The 21,022-nt window shown below is 46.1% G+C and overlaps 1 protein-coding gene across 1 annotated transcript in view; it reads right to left on the reverse strand.

Moving 5' to 3' along the window:
- Positions 1 to 2,112: 2,112 nt before the first annotated feature.
- The window catches only part of srebf2 (sterol regulatory element binding transcription factor 2), a 29,484-nt gene continuing 10,574 nt past the window's right edge, over positions 2,113 to 21,022 (reverse strand). Inside the window, exons 3-20 of the mRNA XM_063017319.1 lie at positions 20,156 to 20,327; positions 19,888 to 20,048; positions 19,293 to 19,409; positions 17,641 to 17,916; positions 16,964 to 17,078; positions 15,013 to 15,128; positions 14,579 to 14,792; positions 14,294 to 14,469; positions 12,629 to 12,878; positions 12,348 to 12,520; positions 11,970 to 12,129; positions 11,645 to 11,762; positions 9,058 to 9,167; positions 8,564 to 8,696; positions 8,307 to 8,472; positions 8,053 to 8,229; positions 7,847 to 7,952; positions 2,113 to 3,378 (exon numbers count right to left, since the gene is read on the reverse strand). Of these exons, the coding sequence (XP_062873389.1) occupies positions 3,215 to 3,378; positions 7,847 to 7,952; positions 8,053 to 8,229; positions 8,307 to 8,472; positions 8,564 to 8,696; positions 9,058 to 9,167; positions 11,645 to 11,762; positions 11,970 to 12,129; positions 12,348 to 12,520; positions 12,629 to 12,878; positions 14,294 to 14,469; positions 14,579 to 14,792; positions 15,013 to 15,128; positions 16,964 to 17,078; positions 17,641 to 17,916; positions 19,293 to 19,409; positions 19,888 to 20,048; positions 20,156 to 20,327 (2,904 nt within the window). The 3' untranslated portion in view covers positions 2,113 to 3,214. The remainder of the gene's footprint in view (positions 3,379 to 7,846; positions 7,953 to 8,052; positions 8,230 to 8,306; positions 8,473 to 8,563; positions 8,697 to 9,057; positions 9,168 to 11,644; positions 11,763 to 11,969; positions 12,130 to 12,347; positions 12,521 to 12,628; positions 12,879 to 14,293; positions 14,470 to 14,578; positions 14,793 to 15,012; positions 15,129 to 16,963; positions 17,079 to 17,640; positions 17,917 to 19,292; positions 19,410 to 19,887; positions 20,049 to 20,155; positions 20,328 to 21,022) is intronic.

Here is a 21,022-nt window from a genome sequence, read left to right on the forward strand (position 1 = left end):
AGATCAAGAGAATTCACAAATCATGATGCAGAATGTCCCAACTTAAATATACACACAGCATATACTTAAGGGCACTTTTTCTAATATCAATACGTGATAAGTAACAGCTTCAGACTCACCTTGAGAAACGTCTGCCGTCGCCATGGCCTGCACCGAGAGCACAAACAACCCTAAACGCACCAATCCTGCTTTAAAACTTTACAACTACGTAAAAACACTTAGCTGTAGAGAATATCGGACTGGATCATCCACCATGACCAACTACAAAGAGGATTCATCCAAAATATGAGAAAGTATAGCTGGTAAACGTCTTCACAGGTAGATCTGCCACCGCCTGTGTCAGACTTTGTACCTCAGGTGACTCAGATTTAAGGCTGGGTGTTTAGTTCCTTTTATCTTGTAGGTTAACAATACCTGAAGTGATACAGTACAATACAGTACAAAGACTAACACTGCTGCACCTCCTGCTCCTCCTTTACAAAGCGAATATCAGAACAAAAAAAAAATCCTGTGTGGGCTTGATCATGACTGGTAAAGCTGGTCCAACCAGGTGAGTTCTAGTGGCTTGCTAACTTTTAACGTCAAACCAGCTTTTTATTGCTGTGCCATCTTCCCTAAGGCTGCTATTCAAGAAAGACAACAAGTCCACATGATCCAAGTGATGTGTTTTTTTTTTTTTTTTTGAGGTGCCGGTTTTGGAAGAACATGAAACTACCACTGTTCCATGTACTGAGACGGGCACAGAGTTTTTTTATTTATTAGGATTTTTATGTCATGTTTTGGTTACATTCATGACAGATTACTCATTACACAAGGTTCATCAGGTTACAAGTTTATATCAAACACAGTCATTGACAATTTATTATCTCCAATTCACCTCACTTGCACGTCTTTGGACTTTTCACTCATACCAGCACAACACACACTAACACACCACCACCATGTCAGTGTCACTGCAGTGCTGAGAATCATCCACCACTTAAATAATACCTGCTCTGTGGGGGTCCTGACAATTGAAGAACAGGGTGAAAGGGGGCTAACAAAGCATGTAGAGAAACAGATGGACTACAGTCAGTAATTGTAGAACTATATCTATATGGTAAGTGGAGCTGATAAAATGGACAGTGAGTGTAGAAACAATGAGGTGGATTCATCAATTCACAAGGTTATATCAAACACAGTCATGGACAATTTAGTATCTCCAATTCACCTCACTTGCACGTCTTTGGACTGTGGGAAGAAACCCACACAGACACAGGGAGAACATGCAAACTCCACACAGAAAGGACCCAGACCTGGGGATCGAACCCAGGACCTTCTTGCTGTGAGGTGACAGTGCTACACACTTAGCCACAGAAATGGGCACAGAGAAGTCAGCATATACAGTAATGAGGAATTATAAGGCTGTGATACAAAGCTACATGACGTTAAACCTGACCATGAGCTTGGTAAGATCCTTTCTGTCTGTGGGGATTTGTGCACATTCAGTCTCACAATCAAGGTTTCAATCAATCCCAGAGGTTTGGTGGGGTTGAGGTCAGGAGGTTCTGGTCAAATCAAGTGGCCGAGAAACTCCAAATACAAAATAGACTATCGGAATGAACCCAAAGACGCACAGACATGGGGAGAACATGCAAACTCCACACAGAAAGAACCCGGACCTGGGGCACCTGGGGATCGAACTACCCACTTAGCTACCGAAATGGGCACAGAGAAGTCAGCAGATAAAGTAATAAAGATTTATGAGATGGTGATACAAGGCTACATGATGTTATAGAACTTCCCGCATCCACATTCATTGTTTGAGGTGCTGTCTGTATATTTTTGACCCTGCGGATTTACAAACACCTACAAACTTTTTAAAGGGCTTAACTTATGTTTCTGTCATTCAGTTAGAGAAAAAAAATTCAAGACTACAGTAGCTATACATGCAGTTTATGTAAACTTTAGCTTTTTACTATGTGAACACCTGACCATGAGCTTGGTGGACATCCTTTCTGTCTGTGGGGATTTGTGCACATCCAGAGGTTTGCTGGGTTGAGGTCAGGAGGTTTTGGTCAAATCAAGTGAGAGCGAGAAACTCCAAATACAAAATAGACTATTGGAATGAACCCGGAGACGAACAAAGACTTTAATAAACAGAAGTTACATTACAGTTCCATTAAAAAAGACGGACAGATAAAAGAATAAAAAAAGAAATAAAAGAGAATTAAAAGATATATGAGAGAGTATGAATCAGTATTTTACCTGTACACCCCTCATCCATCCCACCCCCATACGTCCTGCCCTGGTTACACCATCCCCCCTTCCTTTATTTAAGACATTCATCTCTACATTATATGTACATTTATATATACAACTAGTTGTGTGTGTGTGTGTGTTGAAATAGAAAATATCCTGATGGTGGACAAAATATTAGAAACAGCCCATATATTGAACACAGGTGACGAAGGGTAAAGCGGTGCATCATTTGCCTCTGTGTTGGTCTCGGAATAGCATTCACCAAGGGACCTTACAGTCTGCACTCTGCCAGATGTTTAAGACACATACAGTGAATTCCACTAGCCTACGACTGCTGGACTCCAGGGTTCGAATCCCCAGCGATGCTATCTCGCCTAGCTGGCAGGGCCGGGGAGTGATCTAACACGCCGCCCAGTGATTCTGGGAAAGACTGACCCTCGCCAACCCTGACCAGGATCATACAGTGGTAAACACAATGTTCATCATGCCACTATTGAGGAGAGAGTTTGCACCATAGGGTGCACCTGGTCCGGTAAACCATATTCTATTTGTTGAGACAGCAAGTAAAGCAGATGATAGATCAATGCAGATGTAGCAAATCTGGTCTCATTACATCTGTTCCTCGTTGCTCAGGGGTCCAGGTTTTGCCTCCGGCGTTTCCACGTATTTCAGTTTTGTGAAGCACATGCTGTACACTGCCGGCTGAGACTGGGTCACAGAGGTGCCTGATCAGTTTCAGGCTATTTATTAAGGAGCCCTGTAAAGCACCTTGTGTTTTTGTTAGTGAGCCTCCACTCGCACCCACTGTTCCATCCACCAGCTCTTCCTGTTGGAACTCGGTTGGTTGCCTCGTGCTGTTTGAAACTGCTCTCGTTTATTAAGTGTTTCCGTTATTTTGTCCACCATCTGAATATGTACGGTTGTTCCTTACACCGTGTTCCCAGCGGTGTGTGTGTGTGTTGTGTGTGTGTGTTTATGAGGCAGCGATGGCGTGCAGTGTGTGTATGTCGCCCACTCTCTGCAGGGTGAGTTTGGCGTGGGCCAGCAGGTGTGTACGGTGCAGGGGGAGGGGCAGGTGACGGCACACCAGCATGATGGCATGAGCGCGCTCACGCTCGCCTGGAACGCACACTCCATCTGTGGAACGAACACACACACACACACACACACACACACACACACACACACAGGTGAATGTTTCTGAAAACAAAATGGCTCAAAAATACTCAGACAGCAAAGATCAATCTACTTTTGATTGACTACAGCAGCTGACTTCTCTGTGCCCATATAAACAATGCTAGTCTGACTGCACCCATTACAAATGACATGGTAGTGTGGCCTGTTGCCAAGGAAATTGGTTTAAATGGTCAGCAATATTCTAAGGTGTGTGTGCAGGTGTGTGTGTGTGTGTGTACAGGTGTGTGTGTATACCTTTATATGAGTGTGTGCGTCTGCGCAGGCTGTGTTCCAGTAGCTGGTGTGTACAAGTGTGTGTGTGTGTGTGTGTGTGCAGGTGTGTGTACAGGTGTGTGTGTGTACAGGTGTGAGTGTACCTTTATATGAGTGTGTGCGTCTGCGCAGGCTGTGTTCCAGTAGCTGGTGTGTACGGGTGTGTGTGTGTGTGTGTGTGTGCAGGTGTGTGTACAGGTGTGTGTGCAGGTGTGTGTACCTTTATATGAGTGTGTGCGTCTGCGCAGGCTGTGTTCCAGTAGCTGGTGTGTACAAGTGTGTGTGTACAGGTGTGTGTGTGTACAGGTGTGTGTGTACCTTTATATGAGTGTGTGCGTCTGCGCAGGCTGTGTTCCAGTAGCTGGTGTGTACGGGTGTGTGTGTGTGTGTGTGTGCAGGTGTGTGTACAGGTGTGTGTGCAGGTGTGTGTACCTTTATATGAGTGTGTGCATCTGCGCAGGCTGTGTTCCAGTAGCTGGTGTGTACAAGTGTGTGTGTGTACAGGTGTGTGTGTACCTTTATATGAGTGTGTGCGTCTGCGCAGGCTGTGTTCCAGTAGCTGGTGTGTACAAGTGTGTGTGTGTGTGTGTGTGTGCAGGTGTGTGTACAGGTGTGTGTACAGGTGTGTGTACCTTTATATGAGTGTGTGCGTCTGTGCAGGCTGTGTTCCAGTAGCTGGTGTGTGCAGGTGTGTGTGTACAGGTGTGTGTGTGTACCTTTATATGAGTGTGTGCGTCTGCGCAGGCTGTGTTCCAGTAGCTGGTGTGTGCAGGTGTGTGTACAGGTGTGTGTGTGTACAAGTGTGTGTGTATACCTTTATATGAGTGTGTGCGTCTGCGCAGGCTGTGTTCCAGTAGCTGGTGTGTATGGGTGTGTGTGCAGGTGTGTGTACAGGTGTGTGTGTACAGGTGTGTGTACCTTTATATGAGTGTGTGCATCTGCGCAGGCTGTGTTCCAGTAGCTGGTGTGTACGGGTGTGTGTGTGTACAGGTGTGTGTGTGTACCTTTATATGAGTGTGTGCGTCTGCGCAGGCTGTGTTCCAGTAGCTGGTGTGTACGGGTGTGTGTGTGTACAGGTGTGTGTGTGTACCTTTATATGAATGTGTGCGTCTGTGCAGGCTGTGTTCCAGTAGCTGGTGTGTATGGGTGTGTGTACAGGTGTGTGTGTACAGGTGTGTGTACCTTTATATGAGTGTGTGCATCTGCGCAGGCTGTGTTCCAGTAGCTGGTGTGTACGGGTGTGTGTGTGTACAGGTGTGTGTGTGTACCTTTATATGAGTGTGTGCGTCTGCGCAGGCTGTGTTCCAGTAGCTGGTGTGTACGGGTGTGTGTGTGTACAGGTGTGTGTGTGTACCTTTATATGAATGTGTGCGTCTGTGCAGGCTGTGTTCCAGTAGCTGGTGTGTATGGGTGTGTGTGCAGGTGTGTGTACAGGTGTGTGTGTGTACAGGTGTGTGTACCTTTATATGAGTGTGTGCGTCTGCGCAGGCTGTGTTCCAGTAGCTGGTGTGTACGGGTGTGTGTGTGTGCGCAGGTGTGTGTACCTTTACAGTGCCTTGCAAAAGTATTCAGCCCCCTTGAACTTTTCAACCTTTTGCCACATTTCAGGCTTTAAACATAAAGATATGAAATTGTAATTTTTTGTGAAGAATCAACAACAAGCGGGACACAATCGTGAAGTGGAACGAAATTTATTGGATATTTTAAACTGAAAAGTGGGGCGTGCAATATTATTCAGCCCCCTTGCGTTAATACTTTGTAGCGCCACCTTTTGCTGCGATTACAGCTGCAAGTCGCTTGGGGTATGTCTCTATTAGTTTTGCACATCGAGAGACAGAAATTTTTGCCCATTCTTCCTTGCAAAACAGCTCGAGCTCAGTGAGGTTGGATGGAGAGCGTTTGTGAACAGCAGTTTTCAGCTCTTTCCACAGATTCTCGATGGGATTCAGGTCTGGACTTTGACTTGGCCATTCTAACACCTGGATACGTTTATTTGTGAACCATTCCATTGTAGATTTTGCTTTATGTTTTGGATCATTGTCTTGTTGGAAGATAAATCTCCGTCCCAGTCTCAGGTCTTTTGCAGACTGCAACAGGTTTTCTTCCAGAATGGTCCTGTATTTGGCTCCATCCATCTTCCCATCAATTTTAACCATCTTCCCTGTCCCTGCTGAAGAAAAGCAGGCCCAAACCATGATGCTGCCACCACCATGTTTGACAGTGGGGATGGTGTGTTCAGGGTGATGAGCTGTGTTGCTTTTACGCCAAACATAACGTTTTGCATTGTGGCCAAAAAGTTTGATTTTGGTTTCATCTGACCAGAGCACCTTCTTCCACATGCTTGGTGTGTCTCCCAGGTGACTTCTTATGGATATCTTTGAGAAATGGCTTTCTTCTTGCCACTCTTTCATAAAGGCCAGATTTGTGCAGTGTACGACTGATTGTGTCCTATGGACAGAGTCTCCCACCTCAGCTGTAGATCTCTGCAGTTCATTCAGAGTGATCATGGGCCTCTTGGCTGCATCTCTGATCAGTCTTCTCCTTGTTTGAGCTGAAAGTTTAGAGGGACGGCCGGGTCTTGGTAGATTTGCAGTGGTCTGATACTCCTTCCATTTCAATATGATCGCTTGCACAGTGCTCCTTGAGATGTTTAAAGCTTGGGAAATCTTTTTGTATCCAAATCCGGCTTTAAACTTCTCCACAACAGTATCTCGGACCTGCCTGGTGTGTTCCTTGGTCTTCATGATGCTCTCTGCGCTTTAAACAGAACTCTGAGACTATCACAGAGCAGGTGCATTTATACGGAGACTTGATTACACACAGGTGGATTCTATTTATCACCATCAGTCATTTAGGTCAACATTGGATCATTCAGAGATCCTCACTGAACTTCTGGAGTGAGTTTGCTGCACTGAAAGTAAAGGGGCTGAATAATATTGCACGCCCCACTTTTCAGGTTTTTATTTCTAAAAAAAGTTTAAAATATCCAATAAATTTCGTTCCACTTCACGATTGTGTCGCACTTGTTGTTGATTCTTCACAAAAAATTAAAATTTCATATCGTTATGTTTGAAGCCTGAAATGTGGCAAAAGGTTGAAAAGTTCAAGGGGGCTGAATACTTTTGCAAGGCACTGTATATGAGTGTGTGCGTCTGCGCAGGCTGTGTTCCAGTAGCTGGTGTGTACGGGTGTGTGTGTGTGTACAGGTCTGTGTACAGGTGTGTGTACCTTTATACGAGTGTGTGTGTGTACAGGTGTGTGTACCTTTATATGAGTGTGTGCGTCTGCGCAGGCTGTGTTCCAGTAGCTGGTGTGTACAGATGTGTGTGCAGGTGTGTGTACAGGTGTGTGTGTGTACAAGTGTGTGTGTATACCTTTATATGAGTGTGTGCGTCTGTGCAGGCTGTGTTCCAGTAGCTGGTGTGTACAGATGTGTGTGCAGGTGTTTGTACAGGTGTGTGAGAAGGTTTAAGCAGGTGTGTGTACAGGTGTGTGTGTGTACCTTTATATGAGTGTGTGCGTCTGCGCAGGCTGTGTTCCAGTAGCTGGTGTGTACAGATGTGTGTGCAGGTGTGTGTACAGGTGTGTGTGTGTACAAGTGTGTGTGTATACCTTTATATGAGTGTGTGCGTCTGTGCAGGCTGTGTTCCAGTAGCTGGTGTGTACAGATGTGTGTGCAGGTGTGTGTACAGGTGTGTGTGTGTACAAGTGTGTGTGTATACCTTTATATGAGTGTGTGCGTCTGTGCAGGCTGTGTTCCAGTAGCTGTTGTGTACGGGTGTGTGTACAGGTGTGTGTGTGTGTACAGGTGTGTGTGTGTACCTTTATATGAGTGTGTGCGTCTGTGCAGGCTGTGTTCCAGTAGCTGGTGTGTACAGATGTGTGTGCAGGTGTGTGTACAGGTGTGTGTGTGTACAAGTGTGTGTGTATACCTTTATATGAGTGTGTGCGTCTGTGCAGGCTGTGTTCCAGTAGCTGTTGTGTACGGGTGTGTGTACAGGTGTGTGTGTGTGTACAGGTGTGTGTGTGTACCTTTATATGAGTGTGTGCGTCTGCGCAGGCTGTGTTCCAGTAGCTGGTGTGTACGAGTGTGTGTGTGTACAGGTGTGTGTGTACCTTTATATGAGTGTGAGTGTGTGTGTGCAGGTGTGTATACCTTTATATGAGTGTGAGCGTCTGCGCAGGCTGTGTTCCAGTAGCTGGTGTGTACGGGTGGGACTGGCGCCCGCCATCAGTCTCACTGTGGTCTCGTGTAGAAACACCTACAGACAGAAACACACAACATGCCGGTCAGAGGTTAAACGAGAGGTTAAAGGTCACAGGTTTGTGCGTGGCAGGTGTGTGTGTGTGCTGGGTTCTGACCTTGTGCTGGGCCTGTGCGTTCCCCTGTCCCAGTTTACGCAGAGAACTCAGGTCTCTCTGGAATCCAGCCAGCTGGGGTGAGGGGGCGGGTCCTGGCTCTCCATTAGCCACGGAGCCGCGCTGCCATAGGCTGGTCCTCAAGGTCAGCAGGAGGTCACACACCAGAAGCTCCGCCCCCTGAAGATAAAGTAATCCAGGTGAGAATGTAGTGTGTGCAGTAATGTACAGGAATGTGTGTGTGTGTGTGTGTGTACCTTATGCAGCCAGGTGTGCGTGGGTGTGTGTGTGATGCTGTTGTGCAGGTAAGCGCTGGCTCGGTTGCAGTGTGTGAGGCAGCTCAGCGTGTCCTCGCCCTTCTGTGGACACACACTCATCTGTACGGCTTTACACAGGGCCAGCACGGCCTTCGGCAACGGGTGGCTAACACACACACACACACACACACAAACAGTTACAACACAATACACACAATACTATATGAATACACACACTTGTAATCACACACACTCACTCAAGAGAGTGCAGCGCTCGCGGCATTCGCTCTGCCTCCGCCAGCAGTGACCTCACAGCGGGTTCTTCACGCTGCAGCCAATGAACAGCAGCCTTCAGGACCGACGCCCACCAGCGACACACCGGATCCGACACTGAGGGCATGAGCGGAAGAAAGCAGAGCACACTTTCACCACAACACCCAGACTCCTGCAGTCTAGGGCACTAAACAAAAAAGCTTTAGGAAGGTATCGATTCTCTAAATGAGCTCGGAACATTACAGGATGACAGAGTGATGCTTTTAATGGGTGAGTCCTGTTACTTTAAGTGTGTGCTGTTCCTGTTGTAATCAGACCGACGTGCTAATAAGGGACACATCAGAGTAACATCACGTCTAATTTAACAAATTCAACCTGATGTTGTTTCCGTCGTCCTTGATTTGTTTTCTTCTTCACTTCTTCAGAATGAGGAGCTGGAAATCAGGTACAGAAATCAAGCATGTAAAATGGAACGAACCTGAGGTGGAGTTCTGATTGGCCGGAGCTGGGAAAGGTGGAGTCTGAGAGGTGGAGTCATCAGTACAGCTGTTCAGCAGCTGCAGAAACTCCAGAACCCCACTGAATTCTCTAGAGGGGGAGAGAGGGAGAGAGAGAGAAATGTAGAGGTGAGTGTTGCAGACCACAAACTCCAAATATAAATGTGTGTTTATATTGACAGATTCCCATAGAAAACATTGAATATCTTTTCTCTGTACTTGATTTCACAGATCGAACATTCTTGTATTTGTAATTCATTTTAAACATCCTAATTCCACTTTTTCCCCTTTTGGTCAAATCCAGTTCCCTGGTTCTATCTTCTCAACTGTGGCGGACCCCGGTCCTGACCGAGGAGGACCTTACACATCCCCTCTGACCGTGCCTTTGATCAGCCAGCAGAGGCTGCTATTGCAGCTGTAATTAGGAACCCATTCAACCTTCCCACCCTCCGACACAGCCAATTGGATTACGATTGTTATTATTGCATTTTACATTTTCTGAAAATGAGGTTTGTGTATGTGTTTGTATATGAGCATGCTAATGAGTGAGTAGCTGTATACATGTGTGTGTGTGTGTGTGTGCATATGTATAAGAGTGCGTAGTTATAGGTGTGTGTGTGTGTGTGTGTGTGTAATTGTGTATGTATGTATATGTGCATGTGTATAGTTTTAGGTGTGTGTGTTTATGAGTGTGTATGCACGTGTGTTAATGAGTAAGCATGTTTGAATGTTTGTGTGAGTGTGTAGTTGTGTATTTATATAAGGGTGCATATATATGTGTGTGAATGAGTAAGCATATATGTACGTATGTGTGAGTGTGTGTGCAAATTAACATGTGTGTGTACCTGGTTGTTTATATGAGTGTGTGTGTGTGTGTGTGTGTGTGTGTGTGTGTACCCGCTGTCCTTCTTGTGCTCTCTGGTCTTTGGATCAGTGTGTGGTTGAATGAGAGTGTGTGTAGTTGTAGATGTGTGTGTGTATGTGTATGTATGTATGTGTGTGTGTGTGTGTGTGTGTGTGTGTGTGTACCCGCTGTCCTTCTTGTGCTCTCTGGATCAGTGTGAGGTTGGATGAGAGTGTGTAGTTGTAGATGTGTGTGTGTGTGTGTGTGTGTGTGTGTGTACCCCAAATATACACTCATTTTAAATTTGATGCCTGCAACACGTCCCAAAACAGTTGGGACAGGGGCATGTTTACCACTGTGTTACATCACTTTTCCTTTTAACAACACTCAGTAAGCGTTTGGGAACTGAGGACACTGATTGTAGGTGGAATTCTTTCCCATTCTTGCTTGATGTACAACTTCAGTTGCTCAACAGTCCGGGGTCTCCGTTGTCGTATTTTGCGCTTCATAATGCGCCACACATTTTCAATGGGAGACAGGTCTGGACTGCAGGCAGGCCAGTCTAGTACCAGCACTCTTTTACTACGAAGCCACGCTGTTGTAACACGTGCAGAAGGTGGCTTGGCATTGTCTTGCTGAAATAAGCAGGGACGTCCCTGAAAAAGACGTTGCTTGGATGGCAGCATATGTTGCTCCAAAACCTGTTTGTACCTTTCAGCATTAATGGTGCCTTCACAGATGTGCAAGTTACCCATGCCATGGGCACTAACACACCGCCGTACAATCAGAGATGCTGGCTTTTGAACTTAGCGCTGATAACAATCCGGACAGTCCTTTTCCTCTTTGGCCCGGAGGACACGACGTCCATGATTTCCAAAAACAATTTGAAATGTGGACTCGTCAGACCACAGGACACTTTTCCACTTTCCGTCAGTCCATCTCAGATGAGCTCGGGCACAGAGAAGCCGGCGGTGTTTCTGGGTGTTGTTGATAGATGGCTTTCGCTTTGCATGGTAGAGTTTTAACTTGCACTTGTAGATGGAGCGACGAACTGTGTTCACTGACGATGGTTTTCTGAAGTGTTCCTGAGCCCATGTGGTAATATCCATTACAGAATGATGTGGGTTTTTAATGCAGTGCCGCCTGAAGGTCACGGGCATTCAATGTTGGTTTTCGGCCTTGCCGCTTACTTGCACAGATTTCTCCAGATTCTCTGAATCTTTTGATGATATTATGGACTGTAGATGATGAAATCCCTAAATTCCTTGCAATTGCACGTTGAGAAACGTTGTTCTTAAACTGTTGGACTATTTGCTCACGCAGTTGTTCACAAAGTCGTGAACCCTGCTTGTGAACGACTGAGCCTTTCGTTGATGCTCCCTTTATACCCAATCATGACATTTACCTGTTTCCAATTAACCAGTTCACCTGTGGAATGTTCCAAACTGGTGTTTTTTGAGCATTCCTCAACTTTCCCAGTCTTTTGTTGCCCGTCCCAACTTTTTCAAAATGAATATTTGCAAAAAAACAATAAAGTTTATCCGTTTGAACATTAAATATCTTGTCTTTGTAGTGTATTCAATTGAATATGGGTTGAAAAGGATTTGCAAATCATCGTATTCTGTTTTTATTTATGTTTTACACAACGTCCCAACTTCATTGGAATTGGGGTTGTAGTTGTAGATGTGTGTGTGTGTGTAGTTGGTGTGTGTGTGTGTGTGTACCCGCTGTCCTTCTTGTGGTCTCTGGTCTCTGGATCAGTGTGTGGTTGGAGGAGAGTGTGTACCGCTCTCTCTAGCAGCTTCTCACAGAAACGCCGGTGTAGCTGAGCAACAGGATCAACTGCACACACACACACACACACACACACACACACACACACACACACACACACACACACACACACAATAATAATTACTCATCCTGCACTGTAAGACAGCTGGGCAGGTAGCAGCCGAATGGAATCCTTCTCCCCTCTCACTGCAAGTTAAATATGTACATTATAGAGTTTGTGTGTGTGTGTGTGTGTGTGTGTGTGTGTGTGTGTACCTGGGTCTCTCTCGGACGTGAACGCTCCTTCGCCTTCGGGCTTTACCGACCAATCACAGCTCAGGAAGAACTGTCTAGCCAGCGGGGTGAAGAGCCAGCGCAGACTGTCGGGTGCTTTAGCGTCTGGATATGAGCTCTCGGCACAGCTCAGCATGTAGGACTACACCGGAACACAGAGGAGCGTACAAGCCATCAGGGAACGTCTCAAAAACTGGTTGTGTACTAATGCGTCAGGTACTTTAGACAGTATGATGTGGATTGGGACACAGCCAGCAATGCTGGAAGCTAATAATTGACCACACATGTTTAAAATGGACATTAGAGAGAGTGTGTGTGTGTGTGTGTGTGTGTGTGTGTGTGTGTGTGTGTGTTACTTACAGCTAGGAAGCTGAGTTGCCTTGCCAGTGCAGTTCTGCGAAGCGCGATGGCGGTGGTGATGTAGATCTGAGCATGCTCAGTAGGTGCCATCTTCCCTCCTGCACTCTCGCTCAGATTGACAGCGTTCAGACAGACACACACCGCCCACATGGCACCGCGCCCCGACGCCTTACCTACACACACACACACACACACACACACACACACGGTATATATTCAGCCCTCGGTCATAGTTAAAATAAGGGTAACACTCAGGGGGGCGAATACTTTCTTCTAATTACCCGTGAGCTGCAGCTGGCCCAGTTGATGGTAGACCAGAGCTGCGTCCCTGGAGCTGATCTGAGACTCCTCCCCTCCGTGCCTGCCACCAATCAGGCGCACCAGCCAGCCCAGGGGGGTGGGCCGATGCAGACAGTAGCGAATCAGGTTCCAGGAGAGGGAGCAGGCCAGGTCGAAGCCGGAGGAGGGCAGAGCTCGGGACAGGACGGACAGACAGGTCTCCAGACTGCTCACCGCCGCGGCGTAATCACCCTGAGAGACACAGACATTTATCATCAAGATCCTGAAATTTGCTGTAAAATTCAAACTTTACGGTTTGTGTTTAGCGATTTAACGCTTTTAATTCACGTAGTGGTCAGGTGCCTCACATTTACTGGGTAATTTATACTATGAGGCATCCTAGCAATCCTACGGCAATTCAGTTAGCACTGGCTTAGACAAAATGTCCAAGATGTCAAAGTCTAAAGCAGCTAAGAACACTCAGGGAACCACAAACTCCTAACCAATTCTGTGGAAGTGTTCTGCACTTATGGTGAACGTTGTTTACACTGCACACACCTGTAATTTCCGGTCACGTCCCAAACCACACACTATATGTCTGTTCGAAAACCTAGAGACCCGCCCTGCTCCCTATTCCCTACCTGCTCAGCTGCCTCAGTAGAGAGGATTCTAATAAGACATGAAACTTATAAGGCAGATTATTTAGACACACTACTTAGACAGAGATTTCGGCGATTACGTCACCGCAGTTTTAGCTTACTGGGCTAACACAGTTAGCCTCGGGACGTTCAACTCGCTAGCACGCCAGCTAACGTCTCCCTCCGTGTACCGAAAACGGTTAAACTGTCCCTGATGAGCCTGAATTTACAAATAAACGACACTTGTGCACCTTTATACAGATTAACCATCAATGAGAATTTATTTACATTTGACAAGAACTCTGTTGGTTGCTCCGTATTATATTCATCCCCCGTGTTTGTAGTTTTTTTGTGAGAAAAATCGTGCTGCACTGAATGCTGGGATTGCCTTCAGCGCCGAGGAGGCATCGGACGCTCCCTCGTTATTCAGTCAGATCATCACTCAGAATTAAGGTGCCTCAGTAGGAGCATTTTAAGGGATCTAAGAATTAAGACACGCCCCCTTCTCAGGAGTGTAGGATGATGTAAAACGCGTCTATGCAGACAGCTCACTAGGTTTTCGGACAGACCCTACATGCTCCATTTTAATACTATTTATAGTATAGTATAGTATCACATAATATTGGCTGGAAAATTCTGAACCTGGCAACCCTGTAGTGATGTAAACCAGGCGAGGTAAATAACGCCAGCGCCCTCTGCTGTTTAAAGTGCTGTTTAAATCTATTCATTATACATGTAAAGCGGTTTGAATCGTTACACATGTGAATCGATTGTTAACTGTCTTGTGGTGCATCGTTACATCCCTAATATTTACACAAACTATGTAGTGCATTAAGTTTGTGGTTCAGAAAGCCAAAATCCCTGACACATTTCTCCACACTCTGTGTACAGCCAATCAGGCTTTATGTAAAGTGTTATACTGATTAGCGACCACTCGCCTAAAACCTACTGAGCTGCAGAACCTTGCAGTGCTTCACCTACATAGACCATGTGACTAATTCACCAAAAAAAACCAAAATGTCTTTTTACCCTCTGCAGCTGCAGGTCAGCTTGTTTTCGGTGCCTCCAGAACAGGACGGAGGTGGGCGAGTGGAGGCGCGTGACCGGTTCCCATAGATACAGGATCCGTACACAGCCCCAAACCACGCCCACTGCGCTCAACACCCACACCACCACCCAGGGCAACACACACCACAGCCACGCTCCTGCACAGAGAAACACAAGATTAGAAGAGAATCAACTCATATCAGTTCATACCGGTGTGTGTGTGTGTGTGTGTGTGTGTGTGTGTGTGTGTGTGTGTGTGTGACGTACCGAAGCTCTGCGTCTGTGCAGGCAGCCAGACCAGTGAGCGAGTGGGAAGGTGCGCTTCTCCTCCAGCCCACGAGGAGGCGCTGTATTGATCGGAGCCCACGAGAGAAGGCAGAGGGTTCAGAGACACACACAGGAAGGTGAGAGCACACAGCAGCACCCTGGACCGATCCATCACACCCACCGAGGAGGGGGGTGAGTTGGGCTCACTCTTCACCTAAACACAGGGGAGAGAGAGAACAGGTCCACGTTTATCTTCTGCCAGGTAGGACTAGCACTCGCTCTCCCACACAAATTAAGTGAAAAACACCATTACTACTTTACTGACTATAAGTGTTGTGTACTGATCTGGAAACATGGAAGAAACAGAACAGTGTGTGTGTGTGTGTGTGTGTGTGTGTGTGTGTGTGTGTGTGTGTGTGTGTGTGTGTGTGTACCGGCTCTATCAGCGGACTGTTGGGTTCCGAATCGATACTGAACTGAGGAGAAGCAGAACCGGAGTCGGACGCTGGAGGAGTCATAACGTTCACGTCATCCACCACACACACCGACTCTACAGAGAGAGAGAGAGAGAGAGACAGACGTGCTGAATTAGTACAAGTGTGAATGTGTGTATGTATATATGAGTGTGTTGGTATGTATATATGTATGAATGTGTGTGTGTGTATGTATGTATGTACAGGTGCTGCTCATAAAATTAGAATATCATGAAAAAGTTTATTTATTTCAGTAATTCCATTCAAAAAGTGAAACTTGTATATTATATTCATTCATTACACACAGACTGATATATTTCAAATGTTTATTTCTTTTAATGTTGATGGTTATAACTGACAACTAATGAAAACCCCAAATTCAGTATCTCAGAAAATTAGAATATTACTTAAGACCAATACAAAAAAAGGATTTTTAGAAATGTTGGCCAACTTAAAAGTATGAACATGAGAAGTATGAGCATGTACAGCACTCAATACTTAGTTGGGGCTCCTTTTGCCTGGATTACTGCAGCAATGAGGCGTGGCATGGAGTCCATCAGTCTGTGGCACTGCTCAGGTGTTATGAGAGCCCAGGTTGCTCTGATGGTGGCCTTCAGCTCTTCTGAATTGTTAGGTTTGGCGTATCGCATCTTCCTCTTCACAATACCCCATAGATTTTTTATGGGGTTAAGGTCAGGCGAGTTTGCTGGCCAATTAAGAACAGGGATACCATGGTCCTTAAACCAGGTACTGGTAGCTTTGGCATCGTGTGCAGGTGCCAAGTCCTGTTGGAAAATGAAATCTGCATCTCCATAAAGTTGGTGAGCAGCAGGAAGCATGAAGTGCTCTAAAACTTCCTGGTATACGGCTGCGTCGACCTTGGACCTCAGAAAACACAGTAGACCAACACCAGCAGATGACATGGCACTCCAAACCATCACTGACTGTGGAAACTTTACACTGGACCTCAAGCAACGTGGATTCTGTGCCTCTCCTCTCTTCCTCCAGACTCTGGGACCTTGATTTCCAAAGGTAATGCAAAATTTACTTTCATCAGAGAACATTACTTTGGACCACTCAGCAGTCCTTTTTGTCTTTAGCCCAGGCGAGACGCTTCTGACGCTGTCTCTTGTTCAAGAGTGGCTTGACACAAGGAATGTGACAGCTGAAACCCATGTCTTGCATACGTCTGTGCGTGGTGGTTCTTGAAGCACTGACTCCAGCTGCAGTCCACTCTTTGTGAATCTCCCCCACATTTTTGAATGGGTTTTGTTTCACAATCCTCTCCAGGGTGTGGTTATCCCTATTGCTTGTACACTTTTTTCTACCACATCTTTTCCTTCCCTTCGCCTCTCTATTAATGTGCTTGGACACAGAGCTCTGTGAACAGCCAGCCTCTTTAGCAATGACCTTTTGTGTCTTGCCCTCCTTGTGCAAGGTGTCAATGGTCGTCTTTTGGACAACCGTCAAGTCAGCAGTCTACCCCATGATTGTGTAGCCTACAGAACTAGACTGAGAGACCATTTAAAGGCCTTTGCAGGTGTTTTGAGTTAATTAGCTGATTAGAGTGTGGCACCAGGTGTCTTCAATATTGTACCTTGTCACAATATTCTAATTTTCTGAGATACTGAATTTGGGGTTTACATTAGTTGTCAGTTATAATCATCAACATTAAAAGAAATAAACATTTGAAATATATCAGTCTGTGTGTAATGAATGAATATAATATACAAGTTTCACTTTTTGAATGGAATTACTGAAATAAATCAACTTTTTCATGATATTCTAATTTTATGACCAGCACCTGTATGTGTATGTGTGTGTGTGTGTGTGCATGTATGAATGTGTGTGTGTATGTTTGTGTGTGTGTGTGTATATATATATACACGTGTGTGTGTCTGTGTGTACTCACTGTGTTTATGACTGGCCATCTTCAGTACCAGGTTCTCCTGCCTCAGCTTCTGATTCACCTGCTGCAGGTACTTGATGTAGTCGATCGCCTTCTTCAACACGCCTGATTTGTGCATCTGACGCACACACACACACACACACGTCAGTAGGTACACACTCTGACATGAGCTTCAGTAGATACGTGGATCATATGTGACCACCCACAGAACCGGACTGGTCGGAGATTTCAATCAAACCAGCGCTCTTTATAATAAAACGGCCCCAGTTACTGTGGTTTGGACATTAAGGATGCAGTCTGGTTCTGCTGGAGCTAATTTAGGTATATCCCATTGGGTGAACACCACAGGGCATTCACAGCTGGTTTGGAAACATCTACGCACTCTTGGTCTAGAAGGAGCTGGAATCTGTGGTCATGAGTTTTAAAAAAGGAATTGGCTGATCTTCTCTTAGCAGACATACCAAAATGTTTGGTGTTATGAGTTACTCCCACCACCAGGGGGCGTTATAAGTATGAACTACTCAGTAGCACGAATGACCTAGTGTTATTTCATTGAGAAGCTGCACTTTGATGAAGAACAACCATCTTTTCTTGTGGTTTACAGCATTTACATTGTGTTATATTAACATTACAAGCTTAAAGAGAAGGAAAATACAGACTTTTGAGCCTCTTTTTCGTACCTTGGTGTCGTTGCCCATGACGAGGTCCCTCAGCTCCAGGATCTTGTCGTTGATAGACGAGCGGTATCGTTTCTCGATGATGTTGTGGGTCGACCTCTTCTCTCCCTCCTTTACTGGACCTTCTGTCCCCATGCCGACCGGAGAGGTCTGTTCCAAGCCCACCCTGGTCACGCTCGCGGTGTGGGCGTGCGCCGAGGGGAGCTGCTTGATGGGGAGCTTGTCGACGCCGCTCATCATGACCGGGACGGTGGTGAGGATGTTACTGCCCACCAGAGTCTGAGAGAGACGGACAGAATTTTTTATCATTGTTAGATACACACTAAGCACTTTATTAAAAACACCTGTCCTGTATATAAATGTATTAGCTATTTTATCGGCTGTATCACCAACGATGTGTTGTGTGGGTATACAATTACTAACTGTAGCCCATTGCTTGCTCTGTACACCATCAGAGACCCTCCATTGTGTTTGTACTGGTCAGCTGAACTATGTGGACACCTGACTGTAAACCAAGGTCATTAATAAGAAGTCACCCTCATTCGCAGCTGTAACAGACTCCACTCCCCTCCTGCCAATGCTCTTGATGCTTTACCAGTCGACCGATGGAGTCTCGCAGAGCATATCGCATATCATCTATCACTAGTGCAGGCACATCAACCAGACAGCAGAAGTCGCAATGGAAACCTTTCGACTTCCCTCCCGCAGGCACACAAAATAAGCTCGTTGGACGCCTGGCTGGGTCGATAGCACTGGCTGGGATTCAAACACAAATATTCAAGGTCTCAGTACCCAGAATGTTGGGCAGTTGTAGCCTAGTGGTCAATGTACTGTACTAGTAATCGAAATGTGGCAGGTTTAAGCCCCACCACTGCCAGGTTATCACTGTTGGGCCCTTGAGCAAGGCCCTTAACCCTCAATTCTGTCACAGTATTGCTAAATGCAGAGAATGTAAATGTAGGTCGATAGCATGAACTGGGACTTGAACAGGGCTAGTGCTGATAGACGCAACGGCTGGGATTCAAACTAAAAAGCTCGAACCCCAGCCGTCCCAGCCAGTGCTATCGATCCAGACAGGAGTCCAACAAGCCACTAGTGCTGTTGGTCGCCTACCCAGGTCAATAGCACAACCTGGGATTTGAACTTGAAAGCTCAATCACCGGATGGGATTTGAATTTCAACGCTTGAGGTCTCAGCAGACGAAGGGTGGGGCAACGGCCTTCAAACGGGAGTCGGGTTCAGATCCCCAAATTCGAAGTGGCAGAGACAGGCATCGAAAGGCGTCCAGTGAGGAAACACAAGCAAACCCAGAGGCGCCGGCGGGGGGCTCCGGGGAGAGTTCTTAATTCTTTGTGAATGGGTGAATGTGTTCACCCCAAAATAGGGGTCTGAGCCCTAGAACGCGCCGCAGTTCTGGCGCCATCTGGTGAGCGAACGTGTACCGAGGGGTTGAGGTCAGAGCTGTGTGCAGTCCATTGAACTTCTTCTATACCAACCTTGTGTGAATGTCCTTCCCCAAACTGTTGTCACAAAATCGAAAGCAGATGTAATGGAGCAATAATTACGAGGAGTGTCCACATAGTTTTGTCCATATAGTGTAAATAGGTAGTTGTGTGTGTGTGTGTGTGTGTGTGTGTGTGTGTGTGTGTACATACTGGAAGCTGTACAGCCGTCTGTATGGGTGTGGTCAGCGTTGTGATCCCAGTCGGGTTATGCATGGTCGTCAGAACCAGAGAGTCCGTCTTCAGGATCTGTGGCTGGTGCAACAAGAGCTAACACACACACACACACACACACACACACACACGGTAAGCTTTGTAAGCAGCAGTAATCTGACAGTGTAAGTGATGCTACACGACTCGACTAAAATCCACCAATAGGAGGATGGCAAATATGCTCCCTAACCAGCTGGTCATATTTCGGCCTTTTTCTCCCAATCTAGTCATACCCAATTCCCCAGATATATTACTATTCACTGCTGCAGACCCTGACTGAGGGCTGTACCAAACACGCCCCCCTCAGACACGTGTGTAGTAGCCAACCGCTTCTTTTCCCCTGTCAGAGAGGGGTTCACACAGAGAGTCACGCACTGCTCTCCGTTTTTCACCATCTCTGTGCAGCACCTTCACCAGCCAGCAGAGGCCGCTACAGGAGCAGTAACGATGAACCCATTCTGCCATCCCTCCCACCCACAGACACAGCCAATCATGTTTGTTTAGTCTTGACGGTCTGTTAGTGTGTGTTACTTACCGGGACCTGCTGCATCTGTGGTGTTACAGTGTGGACAGCAGTGGGCGCTGCAGAGATGGTCTGGATGGTTTGAGTAGCAGGAGTTAGCACACGCTGGTGCTGGATCGTCATTGGTTGAACCTGCGGTGAGGTCATGATGCTCGGCACCTGTTGCTGGAGCACTACAGAGGGCAGATTGGCACTGGTTATGATACCCTGCACTATTTTAATTAGGATTTAGGAGTAAACGGGTGGCTAAATTAATTGTATTATAATCACTGCTTCTCACCTTGGAAGGTCGGGTGGGTGTTCTGGTGGCAGATGACGGGGTTCTGGATAAATCTGGACTGCGCCACGGTGGGAGCGATCATCACCGTTTGTGTCTGCGTCTGCAGCGTCTGCGTCTGCATGGGAAAGTTCGCTAACGTCCGAGTCTGAAGAGGAAGTGGAGATGCTGCAACCTGAAAACAAATAAAAGCTTCGATTTAAAAATATCCTTTAACCTTGCAGGACTATTACATTGAGGTTATTTAGAGGTCAATGGGACCAAGGGATCTAAAGGACTGTAGAGTTTAACATCTGTGTATTTGTAGATCGGCACAGTTTAACACCAGGTTATTTATGGATTTGCACAATTTAAACACTGGGTAGATATGATTCAGCACGGTTTAAAAACTGGGTATTTATGGTTCTGCACAGTTAAACACTGGGTATTTATGGTTCTGCACAGTTGAACTCTGGGTATTTATGGTTCTGCACAGTTTAAACACTGGGTATTTATGGTTCTGCACAGTTAAACACTGGGTATTTATGGTTCTGCACAGTTAAACACTGGGTATTTATGGTTCTGCACAGTTTAAACACTGGGTATTTATGGTTCTGCACAGTTAAACACTGGGTATATATGATTCAGCACAGTTTAAACACTGGGTATATACGATTCAGCACAGTTTAAACACTGGGTATATATGACTCAGCACAGTTTAAACACTGGGTATTTATGGGTATTTATGGTTCTGCACAGTTTAAACACCGGGTATTTATGGGTATTTATGGTTCTGCACAGTTTAAACACCGGGTATTTATGGGTATTTATGGTTCTGCACAGTTTAAACACTTAGGTATTTATGGGTTTGCACAGGTTTTTTCAAAGGGT

Source organism: Trichomycterus rosablanca, chromosome 2, assembly GCF_030014385.1.
Source record: "Trichomycterus rosablanca isolate fTriRos1 chromosome 2, fTriRos1.hap1, whole genome shotgun sequence".
NCBI lineage: Eukaryota > Metazoa > Chordata > Actinopteri > Siluriformes > Trichomycteridae > Trichomycterus > Trichomycterus rosablanca.